This window comes from Mytilus galloprovincialis, chromosome 4 (genome assembly GCF_965363235.1).
Source record: "Mytilus galloprovincialis chromosome 4, xbMytGall1.hap1.1, whole genome shotgun sequence".
Lineage (NCBI taxonomy): Eukaryota > Metazoa > Mollusca > Bivalvia > Mytilida > Mytilidae > Mytilus > Mytilus galloprovincialis.
Genome location: NC_134841.1, coordinates 81,467,451 through 81,490,705, shown reverse-complemented (window position 1 = coordinate 81,490,705; position 23,255 = coordinate 81,467,451). Strand labels below are relative to the sequence as shown.

The 23,255-nt window shown below is 31.9% G+C and overlaps 1 protein-coding gene across 3 annotated transcripts in view; it reads left to right on the top strand.

The window, feature by feature from the left end:
* The window catches only part of LOC143073111 (uncharacterized), a 36,407-nt gene extending 15,245 nt beyond the window's left edge, over positions 1-21,162 (top strand). For all 3 annotated transcript variants that reach the window (XM_076248427.1, XM_076248428.1, XM_076248429.1), the window contains 14 exons: positions 1,447-1,722; positions 2,087-2,633; positions 6,027-6,600; positions 8,338-9,812; positions 10,307-10,472; positions 11,826-12,031; positions 12,995-13,049; positions 13,576-13,636; positions 14,015-14,113; positions 15,632-15,781; positions 16,378-16,499; positions 17,880-18,038; positions 18,313-18,434; positions 20,126-21,162. In XM_076248427.1, the coding sequence (XP_076104542.1) occupies positions 1,447-1,722; positions 2,087-2,633; positions 6,027-6,600; positions 8,338-9,812; positions 10,307-10,472; positions 11,826-12,031; positions 12,995-13,049; positions 13,576-13,636; positions 14,015-14,113; positions 15,632-15,781; positions 16,378-16,499; positions 17,880-18,038; positions 18,313-18,434; positions 20,126-20,221 (4,108 nt within the window). In that variant the 3' untranslated portion in view covers positions 20,222-21,162. The remainder of the gene's footprint in view (positions 1-1,446; positions 1,723-2,086; positions 2,634-6,026; positions 6,601-8,337; positions 9,813-10,306; positions 10,473-11,825; positions 12,032-12,994; positions 13,050-13,575; positions 13,637-14,014; positions 14,114-15,631; positions 15,782-16,377; positions 16,500-17,879; positions 18,039-18,312; positions 18,435-20,125) is intronic.
* The last annotated feature ends 2,093 nt before the right edge of the window (positions 21,163-23,255 follow it).

Sequence of the window (23,255 nt, the reverse complement as noted above, 5' to 3'; positions counted from 1 at the left end):
AGTTTATCTTTATGTTATAAGTTAGAGATATTGCAGAAGAATGCATAAAAACATGTGCTCTCCTCATTTGGCCTCAAACTCTGTGTCCATTTATGATGTCACATCCTGTACACAAAGGTTAAAGGAAAACAGATTGGCACCTGACACCTGTGATGGAAAAAATTTCTAAGTTTTTTCCATCAAGAAAAATGACAGAGTCCAAATACCATCCATCTTTCCATCAAAGAAAATGTTTAAGTCCAATTTCCATCAAAATTCTTTCATTTCCATCCTATTTACCATCAGATGGAATAAGTGCCATCATATTTTCCATCAGGGATAAAAATGCCATCCAATTTTCCATCAAAGAGTAAAAATGCCATCCAATTTTCCATCAGGGGTTAAAGATTCCATCAAATTTTCCATCAAAAGAATGATGATGGAAAAAATATTTCTAATTTCCATCATCCTTTGATGGATATTTTTGGTTTGGGATGGAATTCCATCAAGTACCATCAAATTTCCATCAATTGTCCATCAAGTGTTGATGGAAAATGAAGAAATTGATGGAAGATCTAGGGAAGGGTTGTATTAACATGATTGCTTAACATCAGCCCATGTTTTTGCTGGGGTTAGTGTAGCTTAGTCTTTAGTTTTCTATGTTTTGTCTTCTGTACTATTATTTGCCTTTTTGTCTTTTTATTTTTAGCCATGGCATGGTCAGTTTATTTTAAATCTATGAGTTTGACTGTCCCTCTGATATCTTTAGTCCCTCTTTTATGATAATACTTACAAACATAATGAGTTTTAAGTACAAAATATATTTTTAAAATTTTCAAGACCTGTTGAAACTTTTTAAAATACTTTAACGTATACAAAAACCTTATTTGTAACGTTACTTCTAATGTGGAAGGTTGTAGAGTATAAAGATGACATATCATATCAAAATTCTGTATTTTTATACTTGTGGGTTTGAGAAGGTTGCTTTAAAATCATAGGGACAATTTCATTTAAAGAAAATTATGCTTTTATTTATATCTAATACTATAAAAGGGTTGTTTTCACAAAGTATAAAATTCACAAAGTATAAAATTCACAATTTCCTGAATGTTTCTTTTTGCAATGTTTTATTTTTAGCCTTTTGTATGTCTCTCATTCTGATCTTCAATAAAGATCAAATTGATGTAAGGTATATACTGTGGTGATTTGAGATTAAATGCCATATTAGCAAAAATGAAACCTCTTTCCAACTTTACCCAATAAAGTTACATAGAAAGTCATAGGACAAAAGTGAGTTCCCACTCAAAAAATGTCCTAGCATTTCAACGAAAAATATTTTTTCTAAATGACTGAATAGATTTATCTTATTTTCAGAGAGCTGCAGTCATTGAAATCATTTTTAACCACAACAGCAGAGAAAGAAGCAATATTTTTTTCAAAATGACTATAGATTTATCTTATTTTCAGAGAGCTGCAGTCATTGAAATCATTTTTAACCACAACAGCAGAGAAAGAAGCAATAGCCAGAGAAAAATTAGAAAAGTTCATAAGTGATTTGATAGATAGGGCTGACAAGGCTGAAAAAGAACTTCTCCGTTTGAAAAATAACATCTCAGATTCGAAAGTAAGAAAGGAAGGAAAGATAGATAAAGGTATAGAATCAACTGTCGAAGATTTGGATTCTGATGATGAAATGTCAGATGATTTTATGGATTCACATAGAAAAGCTTCTCCAATACAAAGGTAGTCTTTTGAATTTCCAATACATTTTATCAGACTATATTCCCCAAAAATGCTAAACTTAGATGTTTTCAACAAAGAACAGGTGAAAATTTTAAAGTCCATGGTTTATAGTGGACGAGTTTTGCTCTTGATCTAAAAAAGAACAAATCAGCCAATTTATCTACAGTTTGAAATGTATTTTGCGTCTAGTCATTTACAATATGATTTAAATCATTTGATAAATTATATATAATAATTATAATGAATTCATTTGCTACCAAAATGCAGTCAAGGGGAAATAATTGTACACCAAAAGCTTGAAATTTTATTTTTCGGTAAAATATCAGCTGTGCATATATAAAACCTTTAAAGTGTTTTATTTCAGACAAGTTCCAGTAACAAAAATCAAGAGTGGTTATCCCAGACACACAAGATTTAAACCTTTAGACAGTACAGTTCCATATAGCCCTTCATTATCTGACTCTGGTTACCATGACAACAAAATGGCTTCACCTCAAGGACAAGCAGATTGCATAAATGATATAAATATGCGCACAAAATTTAGTAACAACAGAACCTTTTCAGGAGATCGAAAATTTGATCAAACTACTCATCCGAAAATGTATGATTACAAATATTATACACCTCACAATATTGACAAAAGTCATCTGCAAAACCCTAGAGTTTCTGAAATTATTCCTAAGCTGTATGAAACAAACAGTCATAGAAACTATCAGACTTTAGACCACAATGCATCAAGAAACAAGTTAACAAGTCCTCATCAAAATAGGGATGAAAATGATTTAACATACATTACTTCACATCAAAATCCATTAGGACCATACAGCTGTAATAGGGATTTGCAGAAGAAAGATGCCACTGAGAATTTTGTATATAGTCCATACAAAAAAGACACAGAAAATACATTTGAGGTTTATCAAAGTATACGGCATGATATATTATATCCTTGGTATTATTCAGAGGAGTAAAGCTTCAAAGTTCAGCACATATTTGGTTTTAGACACTGGTGGTTTGACTTAGTACTATAGCATGCTGTCTCACAACCACTGTTCTATCCATGGGAAGTCAGGCTTTGTTTTTACAGCATGTTGATTTACCACCTTAGTTTTGTTTTATTTTTGCGGTAAGCATGGGCTTTTAGATTTATTTTTTAATTATTTTTGTTGATATTTTTTAAGCTAAGAATTGAACCTAGCATTTTATTTTATTTTGGAGACATGGTATTAGTTTCAATCAGCAAACAGGCCAAAGAGCCATGTGAGCTATTGCCATCATTTCAAACAGGCCAAAGAGCCATGTGAGCTATTGCCATCATTGAGCATAATTGTCATCATCTGTCATCCATCATTCTGCCTATTGTCTTATTTATACATTAAATAATCTTCGTCTCTCCAACTTCTTGGCCTAGCTCAACCAATAATTTACCTTAATTTTCCTAATGAATGCAGTTTGAAATTTAATTTCATTGATTTGGTCAATAGACAAAAGATCACAGCTGTAGTCAAATATAGATTATTTGAGGATGAAACTGTAATAATGGTCTTATTTCTTTTCAGTTAGAGCAAAAACTGAAAGTGCCTAAATGATCAGCAGATAAATATCTCTTTGCCAGTCTGTCATCAACAGTTAGGACAAAAACTCAAAAACTCTTTCACCAATTTTCATAACACTTTAGTTAATTGTTCTGACGTAAGACAAATGGACAGTTCTAAGTGTTTTTGCAAAGAATAGCTCTGCACAGCCATATCAGAAATTTATAAAAAAAAAAAAAAAAAAAAAGGGGTCTGTTTTTTATAAGAGTCTTATAAGTTTCTGATATATCATTAGAGAGTTATAGAACTTATTTTTTGAAAAATCATGCTACAGTAACCCAGTAATCAATGATTTGGCATGATAAATCTGTTCAAATTTTACAAATTAAACAAAGTGATGGCCAACTTGCTAACACAAAATGTTTTGCAACTATGTTTGATAATATCTGATTATATTTAAAACCAATTATATGTTAATCCTTCTTTCGCTGATCAATCTTTTATCTATTAGATAAATTTTTATATGACTGCAAAAATTGAAAATTTTGGTCGTATATTGGTATGACCTTGGCAGCGTCGTCTTTGTTGTCATCGTCCGAAGACAAATGGTTTTCGCACTATAACCTTAGTATATGTAAATAGAAATCTATGAAATTTAAACACAAGGTTTATGACCGTAAAAGGAAGGATGGGATTGATTTTGGGAGTTTTAGTCCAAACAATTTAGGAATTAGGGGCCAAAAAGGGCCCAAATAAGCATTTTTCTTGGTTTTCGCACAATAACTTTAGTATAAGTAAACAGAAATCTATGAAATTTTTTAACATAAGGCTTATGACCACAAAAGGAAAGTTGGGATTGATTTTGGGATTTTGGTCCTAACAGTTTAGGAATTAGGGATCAAAAAAAGGTCCCAAATAAGCATTTTTCTTGGTTTTTGCACAATAACTTTAGTATAAAAAAATAGAAATCTATGAAATTTTAACACAAGGTTTATGACCACAAAAGGAAAGTTGGGATTGATTTTGGGATTTTGGTCCCAACAGTTTAGGAATTAGGGGCCTCAAAAAGGTCCCAAATAAGTTTTTTTTTCTTGTTTTTTGCACAATAACTTTCGTATAAGTAAATAGAAATCTATGAAATTTTAACACAAGGTTAATGATCACAAAAGGAAGGAAGGTTGGGATTGATTTTGGGAGTTTTGGTCCCAACAGTTTAGGAATTAGGGGCCAAAAGGATCCAAAATTAAACTTTGTTTGTGATTTCATCAAAAATGAATTATTGGGGTTCTTTGATATGCCAAATCTAACTGTGTATTAAGATTCTTAATTGTTTGGTCCTGTTTTCAAATTGGTCTACATTAAGGTCCAAAGGGTCCAGAATTAAACTAAGTTTGATTTTAACAAACATTGAATTCTTGGGGTTCTTTGGTATGCTGAATCTAAATATGTACTTAGATTTTTGATTATGGGCCCAGTTTTCAAGTTGGTCCAAATCTGGGTCCAAAATTTAACTTTGTTTGATTTCAACAAAAATTGAATATATGGGGTTCTTCAGTATGCTGAAGCTAACCATGTATTTAGATTTTTAATATTTGGGCCCGGTTATCAAATTGGTCCACATTGAGGTCACAAGGGTCTAAAATAGAACATTATTCGATTTCATCAAAAATTGAATTCTTGGGGTTCTATGATATGCTGAATCTAACCATGTATTTAGATTTTGGATATTGGACCATAATAGGTAAATGTCCAATTTAAAATTTTAAAGTTTTTAAGTTTAAGTTCTTAGACCACATTCATTATGTGTCAGAAACCTATGTTGTGTCAACTATTTAATCATAATCCAAATTCAGAGCTGTATCCAGCTTTAATGTTGTGTCCATACTTGCCCCAACTGTTGAGGGTTCGACCTCTTTGGTCGTATAAAGCTGCACCCTGCAGAGCATCTGGTTATCTTTAATCCAGCATTTTCTAGAAAATGATTGAACTAAGTCAGGAATATGACATTTGTTATCCATTCGTTTGATGTGTTTGAGCTTTTGATTTTGCCATTTGATAAGGGATTTTCCATTTTGAATTTTCCTTGGGAGTTTGGTAATTTTATGCCCCACCTATGATAGTAGAGGGGCATTATATTTTCTGGTCTGTGGGTCTATTTGTCCGTTTGTCCATTTGTTCTTAGAAATCAAAAAGACCAATCAACTTGAAACTTAGTATACATGTTCACTATGATACGATCTTTGTAATTTGAATGCCAAATAAGATTTTTGACCCCAATTTCATGGTCCACTGAAAATAGAAAACGATAGTGCAAGTGGGGCTTCCCTGTACTATAGACACATTCTTCTTGTTATTTTACTTCTTATCACCTATCATGATCGTCTGACCGATTTCTTGACATCTGCCTTTGTCTGTTAAAATAAACTTTTGTAAAGGTCTTCTCCTCTGAAACATCATGCTAATGAACCAATTAAATCTAACTTGGAGTCGATTATTTTGATGGAACCTTGTGAAAAAATTTACATAATATTTCATCAATCCAGTGGCGGATGCAGGAATTTTCGAAAGGGGGGGTGCTAGCCCAGGGCAAAGGGGGGGTGCAGGGGGGGTGCAAACATATGTCCCGATTCAAATGCATTGATCGGCCAAAATAAAGGGGGGGTGCGGACCCCCGGAACCCCCCCTCTGGATCCGCCACTGCAATCCACAAAAAATGGTTCCACAGTAATAGAAATGATATTGTATATTTTATTAAAGAGATTATATTTACAGATGGCGAAATATCCGCTGAAAAATCAACATTTTGTTCAGCCATTTGAAAGTTACCCATCACAACAGAATTCAAGTCAATCCTTACCTATCTCTGAGTATCATGATCTACCTGCCACATACTTACCTAACAGATCCATGCCTCATTCAGCTAGCCAGTATATCAATTGTGAAGAACCAGGACAGTCATTGTCTAGTTCTTCTAGAATCAACCTACCTGACAGGTATCACAAGCAACCAGAATTAAGTCCTGGTAGGCACAACCTGTTAGACAGACATTTGGAACAGTCTCTATCTAGCTCTGGGAGACTTAACTTACCAAAACTTCATCCAATACAGCCATCAGGATCTTCTGGACATTATATAAAAGACAACAGCTATGGACAGTCAGCTTCTAGAAGCTCTAAGTCATTGCCACCAGGCAGTTATTCTGATCAGTATTTATCTAATTCAGACCGACAAGCACTTCCAAGAAGACAGTACAAATCTGGTTTATCATTGTCTAGTTCAGACAGACAAAAATTACCTGGTCAAGGAGGAGATAACTCTCTGTCAGATATTTTGTCTATTACTGATGGTAAGATATTAATTCAAAAATACTTTTTTCTGGATGATTATACCAGAATGCATTCAAATAAAGTTTTGTATGTAGGAAGAACTCTGTTAACTGCATCTGAATATCAAAATAATAATAATTAGAATGAATTTCTCAAAACACAACTGACATAAATTTTATAATTCTTTTATTCTTTTTCTTTCTCATAACTTTATTGAAGGTGAATAAATCTTAATCCTAAATCCTTGGGGGCACTCAGCTGTTCCATCTGAGTTTTTGGACCTTGAATGGAATTTTATAACTGGTTATTTCTAATATTTCATTGATCCCCAAGCATTTCGGGGAAACAATTTATCAAATTTATTCCAGCTCCAGTTTGATAGACCCCTGCTATTCTACTAGCACATGGGCTATCCCCATGAAGACCTTGCACACACCGCTTCAGATGAGACGCCTAGTTTCATCAACTAAGTGAAGAACCCTCGCTTCACATTCCCCAGCTGGCATATTGTCTGGCAGGCAGCTTCTTCATCACACTGGAGGTTACAAGCTGACTTGCTCAGGCAGGAACTCAAAATTGTCTTGTATGCTGAGAGTTTTCCTAAGGCCAAAACCAGATTGATTAAATATTTAAATAAAATTATTTCTGCTTTAAGCCAGTATGATTTTGCTAGACCATGTTTTTGGTTTACACACAGATATCCCTTATGTTACATTTGGTATTGTTTTCGGAGCTGGTATTTGCTCAATGACAAGGATGAGATCTGGACATTCATTGAGATTTGCTCTATTAGGAGAGTTTTACTTTGAGTAAGTGTGGGGTCAGGACTTGCTCATTATTACAAACAGAACAAAATTTTAACTGAAAAGTTACACCTGTTAAAAAATAGGTCGATGTGATCATTAAACATTTCATCTTATCAATGGAAGGCTTGCATATTGATCTTTGGAAAAGGTAAATAAAAATTAAGTCTCTAGAAATTTAGTAAGCCTGCCACTGGTGACCTGGAATGTTTTGATCACTGACATTAGAGGCATAGACAAGGAGTATTTGCAAACCACTCTAACAACTATACAAATAATACAACATCATACTAAAAGTACAGAAGCAAATATTCCACTTTATGAGACTCAATAAATAAGCAACATTATACTGAGAAAAATAAATATGAGACTACAGAAAAGAATTACAATATGAGACAACAGAATACAAACTTGGCTTGTTTGTATAAATATGATACTTATACACAGAGTTTTGATATAAGAGAACTCTAATTCAATGAAAGCTTGTTCAAAGCCAATAAAAAATAATAAATAAATTGTGTTACCCCCCCCCCCCCCCCCCTTTTCAACTTAAGTATCAGTCAGTGCACAAGCCCTATTTGAGGTAAATTGTATGCCACAATTTTTTAGATATCCCTTCTAAACAGGTGATGTCAAGTAACAAAGAGCTATGATGATTGAATTATAATTTGTTAAATGACAATAAGTATACAATATATGTATAGAGATTGAAAGTAATGGCATAACATGTTTTTTTTATAGTTCCAGATCTGTTTAAGAAATAAAGTGAATAAGGACTGTGAGGATACTAGTCTTTCTTAATAGTAATTTAAATTCAATACTTGACTCTTGATGTGACTTTGAAAATTAAAATGAAAAGTTTGTACTTCATAAATTTATTTGAATTATCATTGGTTTTCTAAGAGTTCTGTATTTTTCACAATGTAAATAACTTGTTAAAATTTAATTTTGCAGATACAATTCAAAGTGAAAATAATTCTTCATTCCAAAAGATAATAGATGAAAATGGAATACTCTGGGAATCAGATACACCCAACAAGCGAAATACTTCAGGTATGGAAAGGGTTCCATTGGGAAATAACAAATATGGTTCCCCAAAACAAACTAATTACTTGCCTCAGAGTGCTTCTAGATTGAAATTGTCAGATAAGTTCATTGAAGAACGAAAACTGTTTTCTGAAAACATTAAAAAAATCATGAAACTACCATTTTTGAAGGAGTCTGGAAATCAAGCAGAATTGACAAATGATACTTTAAGATACAGATTAGAAAAAGAAAGGTCAGAACATGATAATGATATACATAAATCTTCTTACAAGTGCTCTGAAGAACAATGTTTGAATGCTGTAGCTCCCTTCCGAAATTATGACAATAATGTTGAACCAGAGCTAGAAACGACAGATGGTTCTACTCAAACTTGGATGATTGACAAGGAGTATATGGAATCTGATTCGCTGTCTACAAATAACATGAGCCACAGGATGGATGATAGAAGTTTAATGGCATCTTCTTCAGAAAATTCTATTTTAGATCTCAGAATAATTCCAAACAGTAGAAAGGAGAATCATTTTGAGGATAAGAATGAACGGGAACCTCCCCAAAACAAGAAAGCACAAAATAATTCACAAGCATTGGAACAAACTCATTCAGCCGAGAATAAATTTGAAAAGAATAGAAAGCAAAGAGATTTGTTTGAAGAATTAAAACAGGAAAGTTTAAATGAAAGTAGTTTAAGTTCAACATCAAATGATATGTATTCATCGCCAACAGGAGGAGGTGATCATTTACCATTTAATTGTAAGTCTGACAATAAACCTTTGAAAAAGTATGAAATTCCTGCTTCAATAAGTCCAGTTACTTTTGAGAAATCTCATTCAAATGATTCTGGAAAAAATATATATGTGACGTCAAACAATATTGGTTCTAAAAATGATTTGATAAACCTTTCCCCTGATGAGCCTCATAGTAACTCAGATGATTTAATTTGTGGAATGAAAAAAGAATCAGGACAAAGTGATAATTTACTGCTAGAGACGCAAGCTGCAACAATTGTCAACCCAGTACATAATACAGTTGGTAATTTCCTACATGACTCGGAAAACCAAGGGAGGGAATTCAATAATACAGTTGAATCACTGACATTGTCACCTCAAATTTTAGAAGATTTTGAAAATTTAGAATCTCACACAGAGGAAGAAGTTGATTCTGTGATTTATGACAAGAGCACAGACAGTGTGTGTAGTAATAAGATATTTGGTAGAAATGAAAGTTTGACAGTTTTCAGTGATACTGATGGTGATGCTGTCAATGAAGAAGAGGTTCTACCTCCCAACGAAGAGGTAATGATGGTTGGTGATAGGAGGAAAAGTTTGAGTAGACAGTTATCTGTAGACGTTGGAAGAACTACTGGACCCAATATTCTAGAACAGGTAAGAACGTTCTTATCTTACATATGATAGCCACAGCTTAGAACATAGAATATGTCATACACACAATTATATATATATATATATGTATATATGTAAATATTGTATTCCTCTTGTTACATGTATGTATTGTATGTATTGTGTCTGATCAAATGAAGTTGTAAAGGTAGTACAAAAAATTATAAGATGATTATAGCATATTTAATACATATGCCTTTTAAAAGGGGAAGAGGTATTTGTACAATCAATGTCACTAGTGAATCTTACTGCTATTGTTTTCCCCTGTTTTATCAGCTCATTCATGTTGGTTTATTTAAAGTTTGATAAAGAAAGCATTAGTTATAAAGGAGTTTAATTATCATTTACAGTGAAATACACAGAAATAATGAAATTAAATTTACAAATCAGCTGAAATGTTAAAAAAATATTCATATATTTTTTTAAAGTATAATAGGTTATATGCAGAATTTAAAAAAAAAAAATATTTTATTTTTTAGGTAGATGAATCTGATATCGGAAATGTTATAATGGTAGAAGAAACATTGACCCCAGAATCAATACATAAAACATTTTTTGCCCAGCCCGATACAGAAGTAGAAGATGAATATCCACAGTCAGTCTCCAGTATGGATGGATTTACACTGTCAAGGTCATCTTCACAAGGTCAGTGTAGTAGATTGACCAAAACTTAGCATTACATTAACACCAAGGAAACCAATTTCCGTATAAAAATTCTTTGTGTAAAAGTGTCAGTCATTGCTACAACTAGTATTTGAAATATGATCATTCCTTTTTTTATGTCCATCAAAATATTTGATTGGACAAAAGGAGATATTTAAATGGTATACATCATGTTACAACAATCAGGGACTCAACAAAAAACCCACTGAGAGTCTACTTGAGGTCTTCAACATTCAGCATGTATTTATAGCTGAGAATTGCCTCTTTTCTAGTTATGTTAGGAATGATGGAAGAAGCCATAACAAAGGCAACTGCTTGCAAAGTGTTGACTTAGGTAAATCAATATTTTGCATGGTTGAAGTAATTTTTCATTATTTTTGAGACCTCTACCTGCCACTTCTATACATCAATCGAATTGGATTAACATAGTAAAATTAAATAAAGGAGAAGCTCTTAACTCCAAAATAGTGTTGTTATACATCACAAAGCTTAAGTACAGACAAAACAGTTATCATTGGTATTGTATCAACCATTGCTCTCTATTTCCGATAAAAAGTAAAAAAGTATTTACTGATTACTTGACATGGATACACAATGAAGAAAAGGGAAACCGACAAAAGCAGTAATTCAACATAGACTATTTCTCCTGTAAGTAGATTCTACTAAAGGTAGCAATACACAGTTAGAAGTTTAGTTTCGCATTATGGCCCCTGTGAATTTTTTAAATGTGAATGTTTTTGTACAATAAGAATAATATAGCCTTCTTAGTGGGTTTATATGAACATTTAGATTGTTATTTACATGTTTTATAGGCCATTTACATGATTGACAGTCCATATTTTCCTATCCTTACCAACCATAGGTCCTTAAATTATTGTAGTGTTTATCAACAAAGATTTTGCGCTCGATCTTTTCAATTCAATTTTATGGAAAAACGAGCAGAATTGCATATGATTTTTTTTGGACCACTTGATAGATATAAACCTATGGATTCAGGAAAGGTATCACTGTAATTGATTGAAATTTTCCTTTAGACCAAATTTTGGAGACTTGTGACATGTTCACCCCCCTTTTTTGCTATATTTTGTATCTAAGAAATGCAGATTGTTGCCATGGTTACACCAAAAGGTATTATATTTCACCCTTATGACCATTAGAAATCAAATCTATGGAAGATTCTCTTTCTATAAGTAAATACATGCATAACACACATATAAAGTTTCTTTGTTAGACAGAAGGGGAAAGAGGGTGTTTAAAAATTATGAGTGTCAATTTTAAGTTTTTTTTCCTAACTGTGTATTGCTACCAAATGATTGAAATATTATTATATTGTAGATTCTGTTTTGTCGGAGAGATTATCTCAGTATTCTCAAAGGGAGATAACTAGAAAGAGACGCCATGCTCTGTGTCGTATATTCAGTTTCCTGGATACGACAAGTTTAATACAAGTAGCTTTAGTATGCAGAGAATGGAAGAAAATCAGTAGACATCCATCACTATGGAAACATGTATATTTGAAGAACCAAAAGTGTTCATTAGAGGTAAGATATAAATAATAAATGCTTGTACAATTTTGCATTGACTAAACTTAAAAGGATAAGTTGCCTAAAAATATCCAAAATATGTAATTATGAATACATGACTCACTAACAAACTAAAGTGGACACTGAAGAAACAGCGTTTTGCATTTGTGCCAATCTGCATTTCATTCTGCGCCGACTGTTTCTTTCATTTGTGCCGATTTTATTTTTCATTTGAGCCGATTTTTTTACATGTAAATTACAGGTGAATAGATATAAGAAGATGTGGTATGAGTGCCAATGAGAGAACTCTCCATCCAAGTCATGTTATTTTTCATTTATCATTATAGACCTCTTCTGTTAGCAACTTGTACAAATTTAATGAATTATCAATCATAACATGTATATAAATGTTGTGCCCTGCTCACCATGGGGAGGTGGAAGAAGGCCTACAAGATACATCTCAAGTTTGGTTGTGCAATATGTCCATCATATTACAACGAAGTTCCAGAACAATATGAATCAAAATTAACATAAATGAACAACATTTATAACCAGATTTTTCCAATGGTACAGCACATGTACAAGTATTAACTTACCTGTAAATCTAATTAGGAGCAAATATAAAATCGGTGCAAATGAAAGGATAAATATTTTCAAAATCAGCGCAAATGTCATACGCCCTGAGGAAAGTATACAGTGTAACCTGCCTAATCTGACACTTAAGTATTCCGACACCCTGCTTAATCTGTCATTTTTTTCTGGTCCCACAGTGTGTCAGATTTATTCTTGAAAATTTCTATTATATGGTGAGAACAGTTTCATTCATGCCACCATTGAGAATCTGACGTATGTTAAACTCCTGGATTTTAAAAATTATTACTTATGGAAATGACCAATCTTATGTAGTATATATATTGATGTGGATTTTGTATATTGTTTGATTCCTTTCTTTGATGAAACTTATGCATACATTTTTTTCAGTTTCTGCTAAACATTTCTAAGTGGTGTACAAGTATGGAAACTTTGCATTTGGAAGGTGAGAAATTGAAAGACTATATCTATTTAAAAATTACCACACATCGTTGACATATATACATTGAAGACCTGTTGGTGACCTTCTGCTGTTGTCTGCTCTATTTTTGGGTTGTTGTCTCTTGGACACATTCCCCTTTTCCATTCTCAATTTTATTGAAAGGGAATCACTTATGAAAAGTGAATGTTGTTTGGTATACAATTGTATTTGCATAAGCATTTCTTATTTCCACAATTTTTTGGCCTGCACATTCAGCTATAGTTCATTCTTTTGATACTTTATAAGTTAAGGTACTGCATTTTCAATTTGGCAATTTCATAATACTGTCAAAATTTATACAGAACAGCTAAGCTTATTACTGTGGTAACAGTTTATTAAATATTAAAACTGGATTAACATGAAAAAATAATAAAACACAAATAATTTAAAATCATAATAGTATCTTTTAAACTTTTGTATAATTTGTGTTGGTTTATAAAAATTAATAGACATTACTTATCAATTTAAACAAATATTTTTTGTTGTATAGGTTTAAAGACAAGAGAAAAGAAAGAGTTTGAGACTGAAGAAGACTATAATAAAAGGACGAGGTATTTCACACATTACTCACTACAAATACTTAAAAGTGAAACAACTGATAATGCCCTTCCAACGATAGTTCTGGGAATAATAATTTTCATGTTCAAACCATGTGGGTAAAGAGAAAAAGAAGAAAATGACAATACATTGTACTTCTTTATTCATAAAATTGACGCTGTTCACAAATAATACAAAAATACTTACACAAAACATGAACAGCATAAGAAAAATCTGCATCTAAATGGATATTTCAAATCCTCATTTAAAATTAATCTTGGCAACAAATCTTTTTTTTTGGGGGGGGGGGGGGGGGGGGTGGGGGGTAAAATTTTATTTGGTAATGGACAGGAATAAGATGTAGAAGTAAACAATTGTGTGTATCATTTCAGGGCTGTCTTAGAACCAGGACTTGAGAAGTTGTTACAAGTTTCGGAGTCAACACTGAAAACAGCCACGATAATACACTGTGAGAATATCATCACAGACAAGTAAGATTATATCTGTTTTTGTTTAATTCATGGTCATTCAAAATCCGGAAAATAATTAGATTAATATTTGAATGTTATGACAATTTTTGATTTATCTATCATACAGCAGACGACAACTGATATTTATAGTGTTGAAATTGAAGATTCTTAAGCCTTGTTAAGATGTTTTACTTTAATCTAAGACATTGAATGAATACCTTTGTCACAGAGATATTGGAAATTTGGGTAAAAAATAATTGATGAAATAAAATGTAGCCAAGTAAAATACCAAAAATGTCAAATTTTTGTACATTAACATTTACTTCTGTTTGTTTTCTTAATGTTATTGTCGAGCCTTCGACTTTAGTCGAAAAAGCGAGACTAAGCGATCCTACATTCTGTCGTCGTCGCCGGCGCGGTCCACAAATATTCACTCTGTGGTTAAAGTTTTTGAAATTTTATTAACTTTCTTAAACCATACTGGATTTCTACCAAACTTGGATAGAAGCTTGTTTATGATCATAAGATAGTATTCAGAAGTAAATTTTGTGAAAATAAAATTCCATTTTTTCCATATTTTACTTATAAATGGACTTAGTTTTTCTGCGGGAAAACATTACATACACTCTGTGGTTAAAGTTTTTAAAATTTAAATAACTTTCTTAAACTATCCTGGATTTCTACAAAGCTTGGACAGAAGCTTATTTATGATCATAAGATAGTATCCAGAAGTAAATTTTGTGAAAATAAAATTCCATTTTTTCCGTATTTTACTTATAAGCTCTTAGTTTTTCTGCGGGAAAATATTACATCACTCTGTGGTAAATTTTAATAACTTTCTTAAACTATCCTTGGTTTGTACCAAACTTGGACAGAAGCTTGTTTATGATCATAAGATAGTATCCAGAAGTAAATTTTGTAAAATGACAAATCCATTTTTTTCATATTTTACTTTAAATGGACTTTTTTTCTGGCAGGAAACAACACATTCACTCTGTGGTTAAATTTTTATAAATTTTGATAACTTTCTTATACTATTTTTTATTTGTACCAAACTAAGACAGAAGCTTGTTTATAATCAAAAGCTAGCATCTAGAAGGAAATTTTGTTAATATTTTGTACCTGTGTATCTGTATTTTACTTATAAATGGACTTAGTTTTTCTTCCAGTTAACATTACATCCAGTCTGCAGTTAAAGTTTTTAAAACATTTATTAGATTCATAAACTATCCAGAATTTTTTACCAAACTTGGACAGAAGCTTCCTACAATCCAAACATGGTATCAAGCGGAATATTTTTATTGATTTTTTCCCTCATTTTTGTTGAATGATCCTGCAATTTACAGCAAAAGTAGGTGAGACACTGGGTTCTGCGGAACCCTTACAAATTTTTATAATATTCCACTCACAGATTATATTAATTTTGTTACCGTTGTTACAAAAATATTTACAATTGTTGTTTTTGTCTAAATATATAGTCTATTGCACTGATAACTTGTTATGAAAATATCAATCAACCAAGCCTATATTTGACTGCAGAGGTTTGTGGTTGGTCAGTTGTTACAGCCGTGTTGTCAGGAAAGTTACATATATCTGTAATACAGATTTACCAGGAGCTGACGTAATCTGGGCATTAGGAGCTGGTTGTCGTGACATCTCATATCTAAATATAACTCTTACTGATCCTAGGTAAGACACAAGTTTATTAAGTTTAGTCTATATAGTAAATGTCATGTATTGACTCTTAAATCTTGCGAAAAAAGAAAACATCGGAGAAGGGAAATGGAAAACATCATACTTTGTTCATTTTGAATAAAAGGAGATGAAAGGTATATCATGAGGCAGCTACACATATTGTGATCGTTTAAACAGTCACAGATCTGAAATCCACACCAAATTCAACTCTGAAATATGTAAAGTATATAACACCAGATATGGTATGAATCGTGTCTTGGGACAAGGGACAGGGTTAAACTAGTTTTTTTAGAGATATCAACTCAATCTAAAAAAGTTACCTCTTATTTTAATTAATTTAGAATATTTGTTATTTTGCGATAAGTATTGCATGATATTATTTTAAAATCTAAAAATAAATGTTCTTCTGCAAAATATAAACTAGCTTAGACCAAAGACAGAACAATATTGATTGTTGTCCAAACTGTATCATTTTATTCAAAAAGTATATTTGGGAGTACAACATCATAGAGAAGCAACCAATTGTATGTTCAAATAAAATTAATTTTTGAATATGTTATCTTATTCTAACAAGATAAATCATATTTCAGTGCTGCAGTAGGTGTGAAGTTTAACAACAAATGTTTACAAGTGATTTCACAGTTCTGTCAAGATTTACAAACTCTCTGTATTTGTGGAACAGAAATTGATATGAATGGACTTGTGTTGATAGGTATTTATATATAAAGTTACATCATTCAATAGGACACCAATCCAAATAATATGTTACCCAAAATTATAGTGAGTTAATGCATACTTATTTGCAGATTGTGTTTACTGGTGATGCATTATGGTGCAATTTGGAATATTCAGGTTATCTCTGTTTTATTTTTAGTATAGAAAGATAATTAATAGAATTAACTCCATTCTGACACAATGTTGGAGAAATTTTTTTATTAACTGTGCCCCAGATGGAACAGGGACCCAATTATTTGCCCCATTGAAACACATTGAAATTCATAGTAAATTAATGGGGTCCTGTTCAATTAATAATTTTGGTAGCACCTTGGGACTTCTGATTCATGTCAGGCATTTGTTTTGAAGTGTCTAAGTACAATCTCAGTACCTCATGACTGGCATTCCATTGCAAAATTTTGTTTTTATTGACAACAGGGTCAGATTGTCTACTTCCGGATAAGAATAAAGGCTAGTATTTAGGCAATTTACTCTATGTACTGATACCAGATTACATTTAAATCAATCAAATTTTTTACAGAAATTCAAACTAGAAAGTCTACCCTTTCAAATAAATCTACACTCAGTTACAGAACTAGTGAAATAATAACACTAGACAATTTTAAACAAAAGTTATATATTTTTTTTAAGCACTATATTCTTGGGTACCGGACTGGTTAGCCTAACTGGGATCCTATTCCAGATGGATCTACCTATGATTCAATGCATTTCCTTAGGATTAGTAATTATTCATGGGATAGATATTTATGTGGATTGCGGGACAGGTCTAGGTGTACCTAACATTTTAATATTAAACAGAGTACAAATTTTTTAAAGGCTGTTGAGCAGGACTTTGTATATCCATGAAATCAAATATCAATAAAAACAATATTTCTTAATCCATGAAAAATGATACCCACAGTCAGGGGTCGAAATTGGAGCTGGTCTGGTGGTCCGAGACCAGTTGAATTTGTGTCGGACCAGTAGATTTTGTCAGCTGGTGATCCGGCGGACCAGTAGAAATTTTTCTTTAAAATCAATGATTGCATCTCTATCTCGGTTTGTTTACAAAAAAATAAACCTGAGAAATTATTTTTAGGGTATTGGGGGTGCTATTTTTGGAATAAAGAAGAGGAAAGCACATGAGGAAAATAAAACTAAACATCTGTCACATCTTTTAGTGGTTATTAAATGAATGTCATTTTTGCAGGACCAGTAAATTTTGAGCCGGACCAGTAGATCTTAAGTCCACTGGTCCGGCTGGCCAGTACACTAAAAAGCTTAAATTCGACCCCTGCCCACAGTACACAATTTTGTAATTACTTTTATCCCTTGCCAAACAAAATCATGTAACATTATTTTACATCTTACATTTCAGCTAAGAGTTGTCAAAGGTTGAGTAAGTTAGAGATACACTATGGTATAACAGTAACAGAGGATACAATGGTTGCTGTATGTAGACTAGGGTTACATAATCTACAGCAAATCTATTTCAATTTTACTCCAGTAGAAGCAAAGGCAATCCTACAATTGTATAGTAAGTTTCTCATTGTTTCTGTAATCAATGAAAATGTATTGGATTATGCATTCAAATGGTGAAACTGTTCATGTTGCACAGCTACTTATGCCAGTTCCTCTGAGTATTTATTGAATACTTTTCATATCTCCATAAAAACATGGCCTACTTGTTATAAAATTTTAATTATGCATGGGCTATCATAAAGTATTCTTTTAAAACTAGTTGACAATGCAAGAAGATATGTTATAAAGTCATAGTCAGTTTATAGTTTATTTATTTTATTCTATTTCAGAATCTTCTAAACACTTACAAAAAATACAGATCTCCTTAGATATTTCCTGTTTTGATTTGAAAGGAATATATAAAGAGGAGGATAAGATGAAGAAGTATACTGATATGGTGAAAAACCTGAAGGTATATTTAAGTTAATATAGTGTTTACCTTTACAAATATGTCATTTCATCAGAATTTTCTAGACAATTTGTTGTCGTATCACATTTTCATAGGCTTTTGAAAAGTACTTTAGTTATACCCGTACATGATTTATTTTTGTGAAAAATTTGAATTAAATGTGGTTGATTATAAAATTCAGGTAATAAATCTATTGTTATCAGATTTAAGGATAACTAACTTTGAGTGTTAAACTGCAAAATCTTTTTATCTTCCATAAAGAAAGCCGTTCATGTCGTCGTCATAAAACCAAGTGTGAAAAGTAATAGTTTCAAGGTCAAAAACGAAATTTAACAGTAAAATAAGTAGACAACACAAAATAAAGTACAAATGAAAATAAAGAAGTAATCAAACATATCTGATTTCTGGCTTTGAACCAGCATAATTATTTGATGCCAGGTTTATTTGGTCATTTTTTTAGCTCACCTGGCCCATCATCACTTTGTGTCCATCGTCCGTCATCGTCCGTCGTCCGTCGTCCATCGTCCGTCCTCCATAAACTCTTACAAAAATCTTCTCCTCTAAAACTACTGGGCCAAATTTAACCAAACTTGACCACAATCATCATTTGGGTATCTAGTTTAAAAATTGTGTCCGGTGACCCGCCCAAATAATCAAGATGGCCGCCATGGCTAAAAATAGAACATAGGGGTAAAATGTATATTTTGGCTTATAACTCTGAAACAAAAACATTTAGAGCAAATCTGACGTGGGGTAAAATTGTTTATTAGGTCAAGATGTATCTGCCCTGAAATTTTCAGATGAATCAGACAATGGGTTATTGGGTTGCTGCCCCTGAATTGGTATTTTTAAGGAAATTTTGTCCACTTTTGGTTATTATCTTGAAAATTATTATAGATAGAGATAAACTTTAAACAGCAATTATGTTCAACAAAGTAAGATCTACAAATAAGTGAAACATGATCAAAATGATCAGTTGACCCCTTAAGGAGTTATTGCCCTTAATAGTCATTTTTTACCAATTTTTCATAAATTTTTGTTGTCTTTTACAAAAATCTTCTCCTCTGAAACTACTGGAACAAATTTAATGAAACTTAGCCAAAATAATAATTAGGGTATCTAGTTTAAAAACTGTGTGGGGTGACACGGCCAACCAACAAAGATGGCCACCATGGCTAAAAATAGAACAAAGGGGTAAAATGTAGATTTTGGCTTCCTACCTACCTACCTACCTACCTACCTACCTACCTACCCTACCCTACCCTACCTACCGACCGACCGACCGACCGACCGACCGACCGACCCACCCACCCACCCACAAATAAGTCAACATTAACAAAATGTTATAGTAATTTTTTAACATTTTTCATTAATTTGGTAAATTTTGGTAAGTTTTTACAAAGTTTTCTCCTCTGTAACTAAAGGGCCACGTTCAATACAGATAGAGAAAATTGTAAGTAACGAAAATGATCAGTAAAGTATGATCTACAAACACATCACCATCACCAAACACAATTTTGTGATGAATCCATCTGTTTCCTTTGTTTAATATGCACATAAACCAAGGTGAGCGATATGAATCTGTCTTTAAGCTGAAATTTTAAATGATACTTGTATAGGGTACAAATAGATACAACACCTACCCATTGTAACCAATGTACATACAAGTTTCAATGTGCACTTTCTTTTTACAGGAGCTTCAGAAGAAACCAGGAGTTGGGAACATCTTAAAACTAAGTTGTGGAGAAGTATTCATCAATACAGAAAAGAAATTCTTTGGGTTGTTTTAACCCAGTAACCCCATTAACTGTTTTGAAGACAGTATTGTAATGAAGATGCCTTCTGGGAAATGTGCAATATGTTAAGAACTATTATTTATTTTTAATTTATTTGTTATACTGACTTTGTGTTTCTTTACTGCATATATGCTTTGCAGATGCAATACCCAATGGTAACATTTTTCATATTATCCTTACTTCGAGAAAAAAAAACCTATATTTTTTGAACATGTGCTGGAATTATTATATTATTGTATATAATTGTTAAGCATTTAAGTTCTCATGATAAGTTTATATATAATATTCAGTGCACATTAACATCCGTGATTCAATCAGGCACAGGACAATTGCCCAGCTTCTCTTTAGATATTCTGAAGGAATCTGGAGAATTAAGTTAATATAAAAAAAGTCCTGAAAAAACTTTGAAAACAATAGAAATTGACCTGTTGCTCATGATGTTAGATAACTAATGCTATATTTATAGTTTACCTTTCATTTTAAACAAATGCTTTTCATGAGAGGATTATATAGTTAAAGTTTAAACAGATCAGTTATTGTGTTTGGAGACACAGGAATCATATTATTAAGAGATGGTTCTAGTTATAAAAAATCCTTTAGAATTGAAAAAAAAGTGTTGAAATATAATGTTAAGACCAACTTGGAACTTTAACTATGTAGCAAACCAAACATTATTGTAATTGTGTAATACTCAAGTACTTGTAAAAGTTGAAAACCTGTGTAATAGTATAAGTAACCCACTTTGAAGTATTTGTCTTATTAAATTATTTTTATTTTGGAAATTTGATGGTTGTTCAATGTTTGGGGTATGCCCATTATCATGTTATTTTCATCATTTATATACACGTATCAACATATATATTGTTTTTATGTTTGAGTAGAATTATATATATTATATAAATGTATTCTCTAATAAAGATATTTATAATATGATACCTCAGTATCTTTTGATTGCTAGTGTTCTTTTTTACATGTTAAGGACCACCAACAGATATCAGAACTTGCTTCAAAATGTTACTGGATTATTTATTAATTGATAACTGATCTTTTTTTATATTTTTTTCAATGCTTTATGCTTAGTCTTTGGACATTTACAAACCCACTAAAGTGTACCACAGTGAATTTAAGATGCTACTATTTAGTTTAATAACTGGAGTGTAGACTTTGTCTTGGTCTTAAGACTCAGCTTAATTAGATCAAAGATGTTAGAATTGATACATTTGCTTTCTTCTTTTCTAATGGTCACTCAGCATTTTAAAACAGTTATAAAAGACTGGACACCATTAAGTCAGAAAATTGTTTACTTGAATATACAGTGACATAGCACTCTTACCTCTTTATACTTGGGGTTCAAATCATGCAAAACCTCTCCATATGATTAGTATAATTGGAACATATTGATAACTTGCTGGATTATTTCATTTCTAGAATCTTTCTTGGGTTAAATCTGAAGCAATGCAATGGTGAATCATATCTAATATCAGACATGAGTTAAGTGTTTTTATGTAGCCTAGCTATACATTATGTTTATTTTTTATTCATAAATACAAGAGGAAGTGCATTCCAGTTCTGGAGGATTGAATAAAAAACCTTTGAATTTGAATATTCTGCTGATTTGTCAAGCAAAAGGCATTGAGGTGATAAGTCTTTGAAATACTAAACTGTGTTAAGTGGCATGTTCTATTTTTAGTCCTTTAATTTTCTACCGTCTAGTAAGTGTTAAAATATGCAATTTAAACATTCTCCCGACCTGGATATGGTTTGCAGAATTACACTGCTTGATGTTTTGTATCATCCAGACTCAATGATCCAACCATCAATTCTCTACATGAACTTGAGTTCTTGTTATCTAGGCTTGTCATTGGATTTTCTCTGTTTTATGTTGGATATGCAATTCAATTAGAGACATTTATCAGGAATTAAATATAAAACTGAACCTAGAAATTTAATAGATAAAGGAAAAATTGCAAACAACACAAAATAAATGTCATGAATCCGAAGTGTTGTTTTTTTAATTTAATTTCAATTGGTAAGCAAGTGATGTGTAAGAACAGAATCAGTTGAAGAGCTATATTACTAAAATAATGATGTTATAGTCAATTGTTATGTTTTTAGTACTTTGCAAATAACTGAACATCTTAATCTGTATACATGTTATTTATAATTAGACATTATAAACAAGGCAATGTCACCTTGTTTTCATGCAGTAATGGCCGGTTGTCTTGATTTTATGCTGATCAGTAACTATATCTGTTGGGTCATCAGTAGTTGGTATGTTCATGTCGATTTATTGCTTAAATTAATGAAAATTGCATTAACAACAGGTCTTTAGAAGGAAAAGTGTTTTTCCGGTATGAGGATAAAATGAGCTCAAATTAAATAATATGGGTCTCTTATTTTATTTCAACTGCATTTTATATCTTATCCAAATAATGTTGCCTGTTCTGAACATGTTTAAAAAAAAAGCAAATAAAAAATTCTAGTAGTAAATGTTACCAACTATCCTTGTAAGGCATAAAATCTAGACCAACAGTTAAGAAATTTAAAGTGTCAACAAAAATAATCAAAAATATTGTTTTGGAGCATTTTATAGTAATTTGAAACAGAGGTTATATTCGTTTGTTTTCTCTTATTTTTGAGTGTAAATTGACATTGCGATAAGACGTGTCACGGTACTTGTCTATCCCAAATTCATGTATTTGGTTTTGATGTTTTATTTGTTATTCTCGTGGGATTTTGTCTAATGCTTGGTCCGTTTCTGTGTGTGTTAGTTACATTGTAGTGTTGTGTCGTTGTTCTCCTCTTATATTTATGCGTTTCCGTCAGTTTTAGTTTGTTACCCCGATTTTGTTTTTTGTCCATGGATTTATGAGTTTGAACAGCGGTATACTACTGTTGCCTTTATTTATATGACATTGAAGATTAAAAGTTGTACAGTGCCTTTTGATCGATATTTAAAGTATTTTTCCACACAGGGCATTGCAAATGTACCTTTTCAACGTAAATATTAACGCACTTATTTTATTGA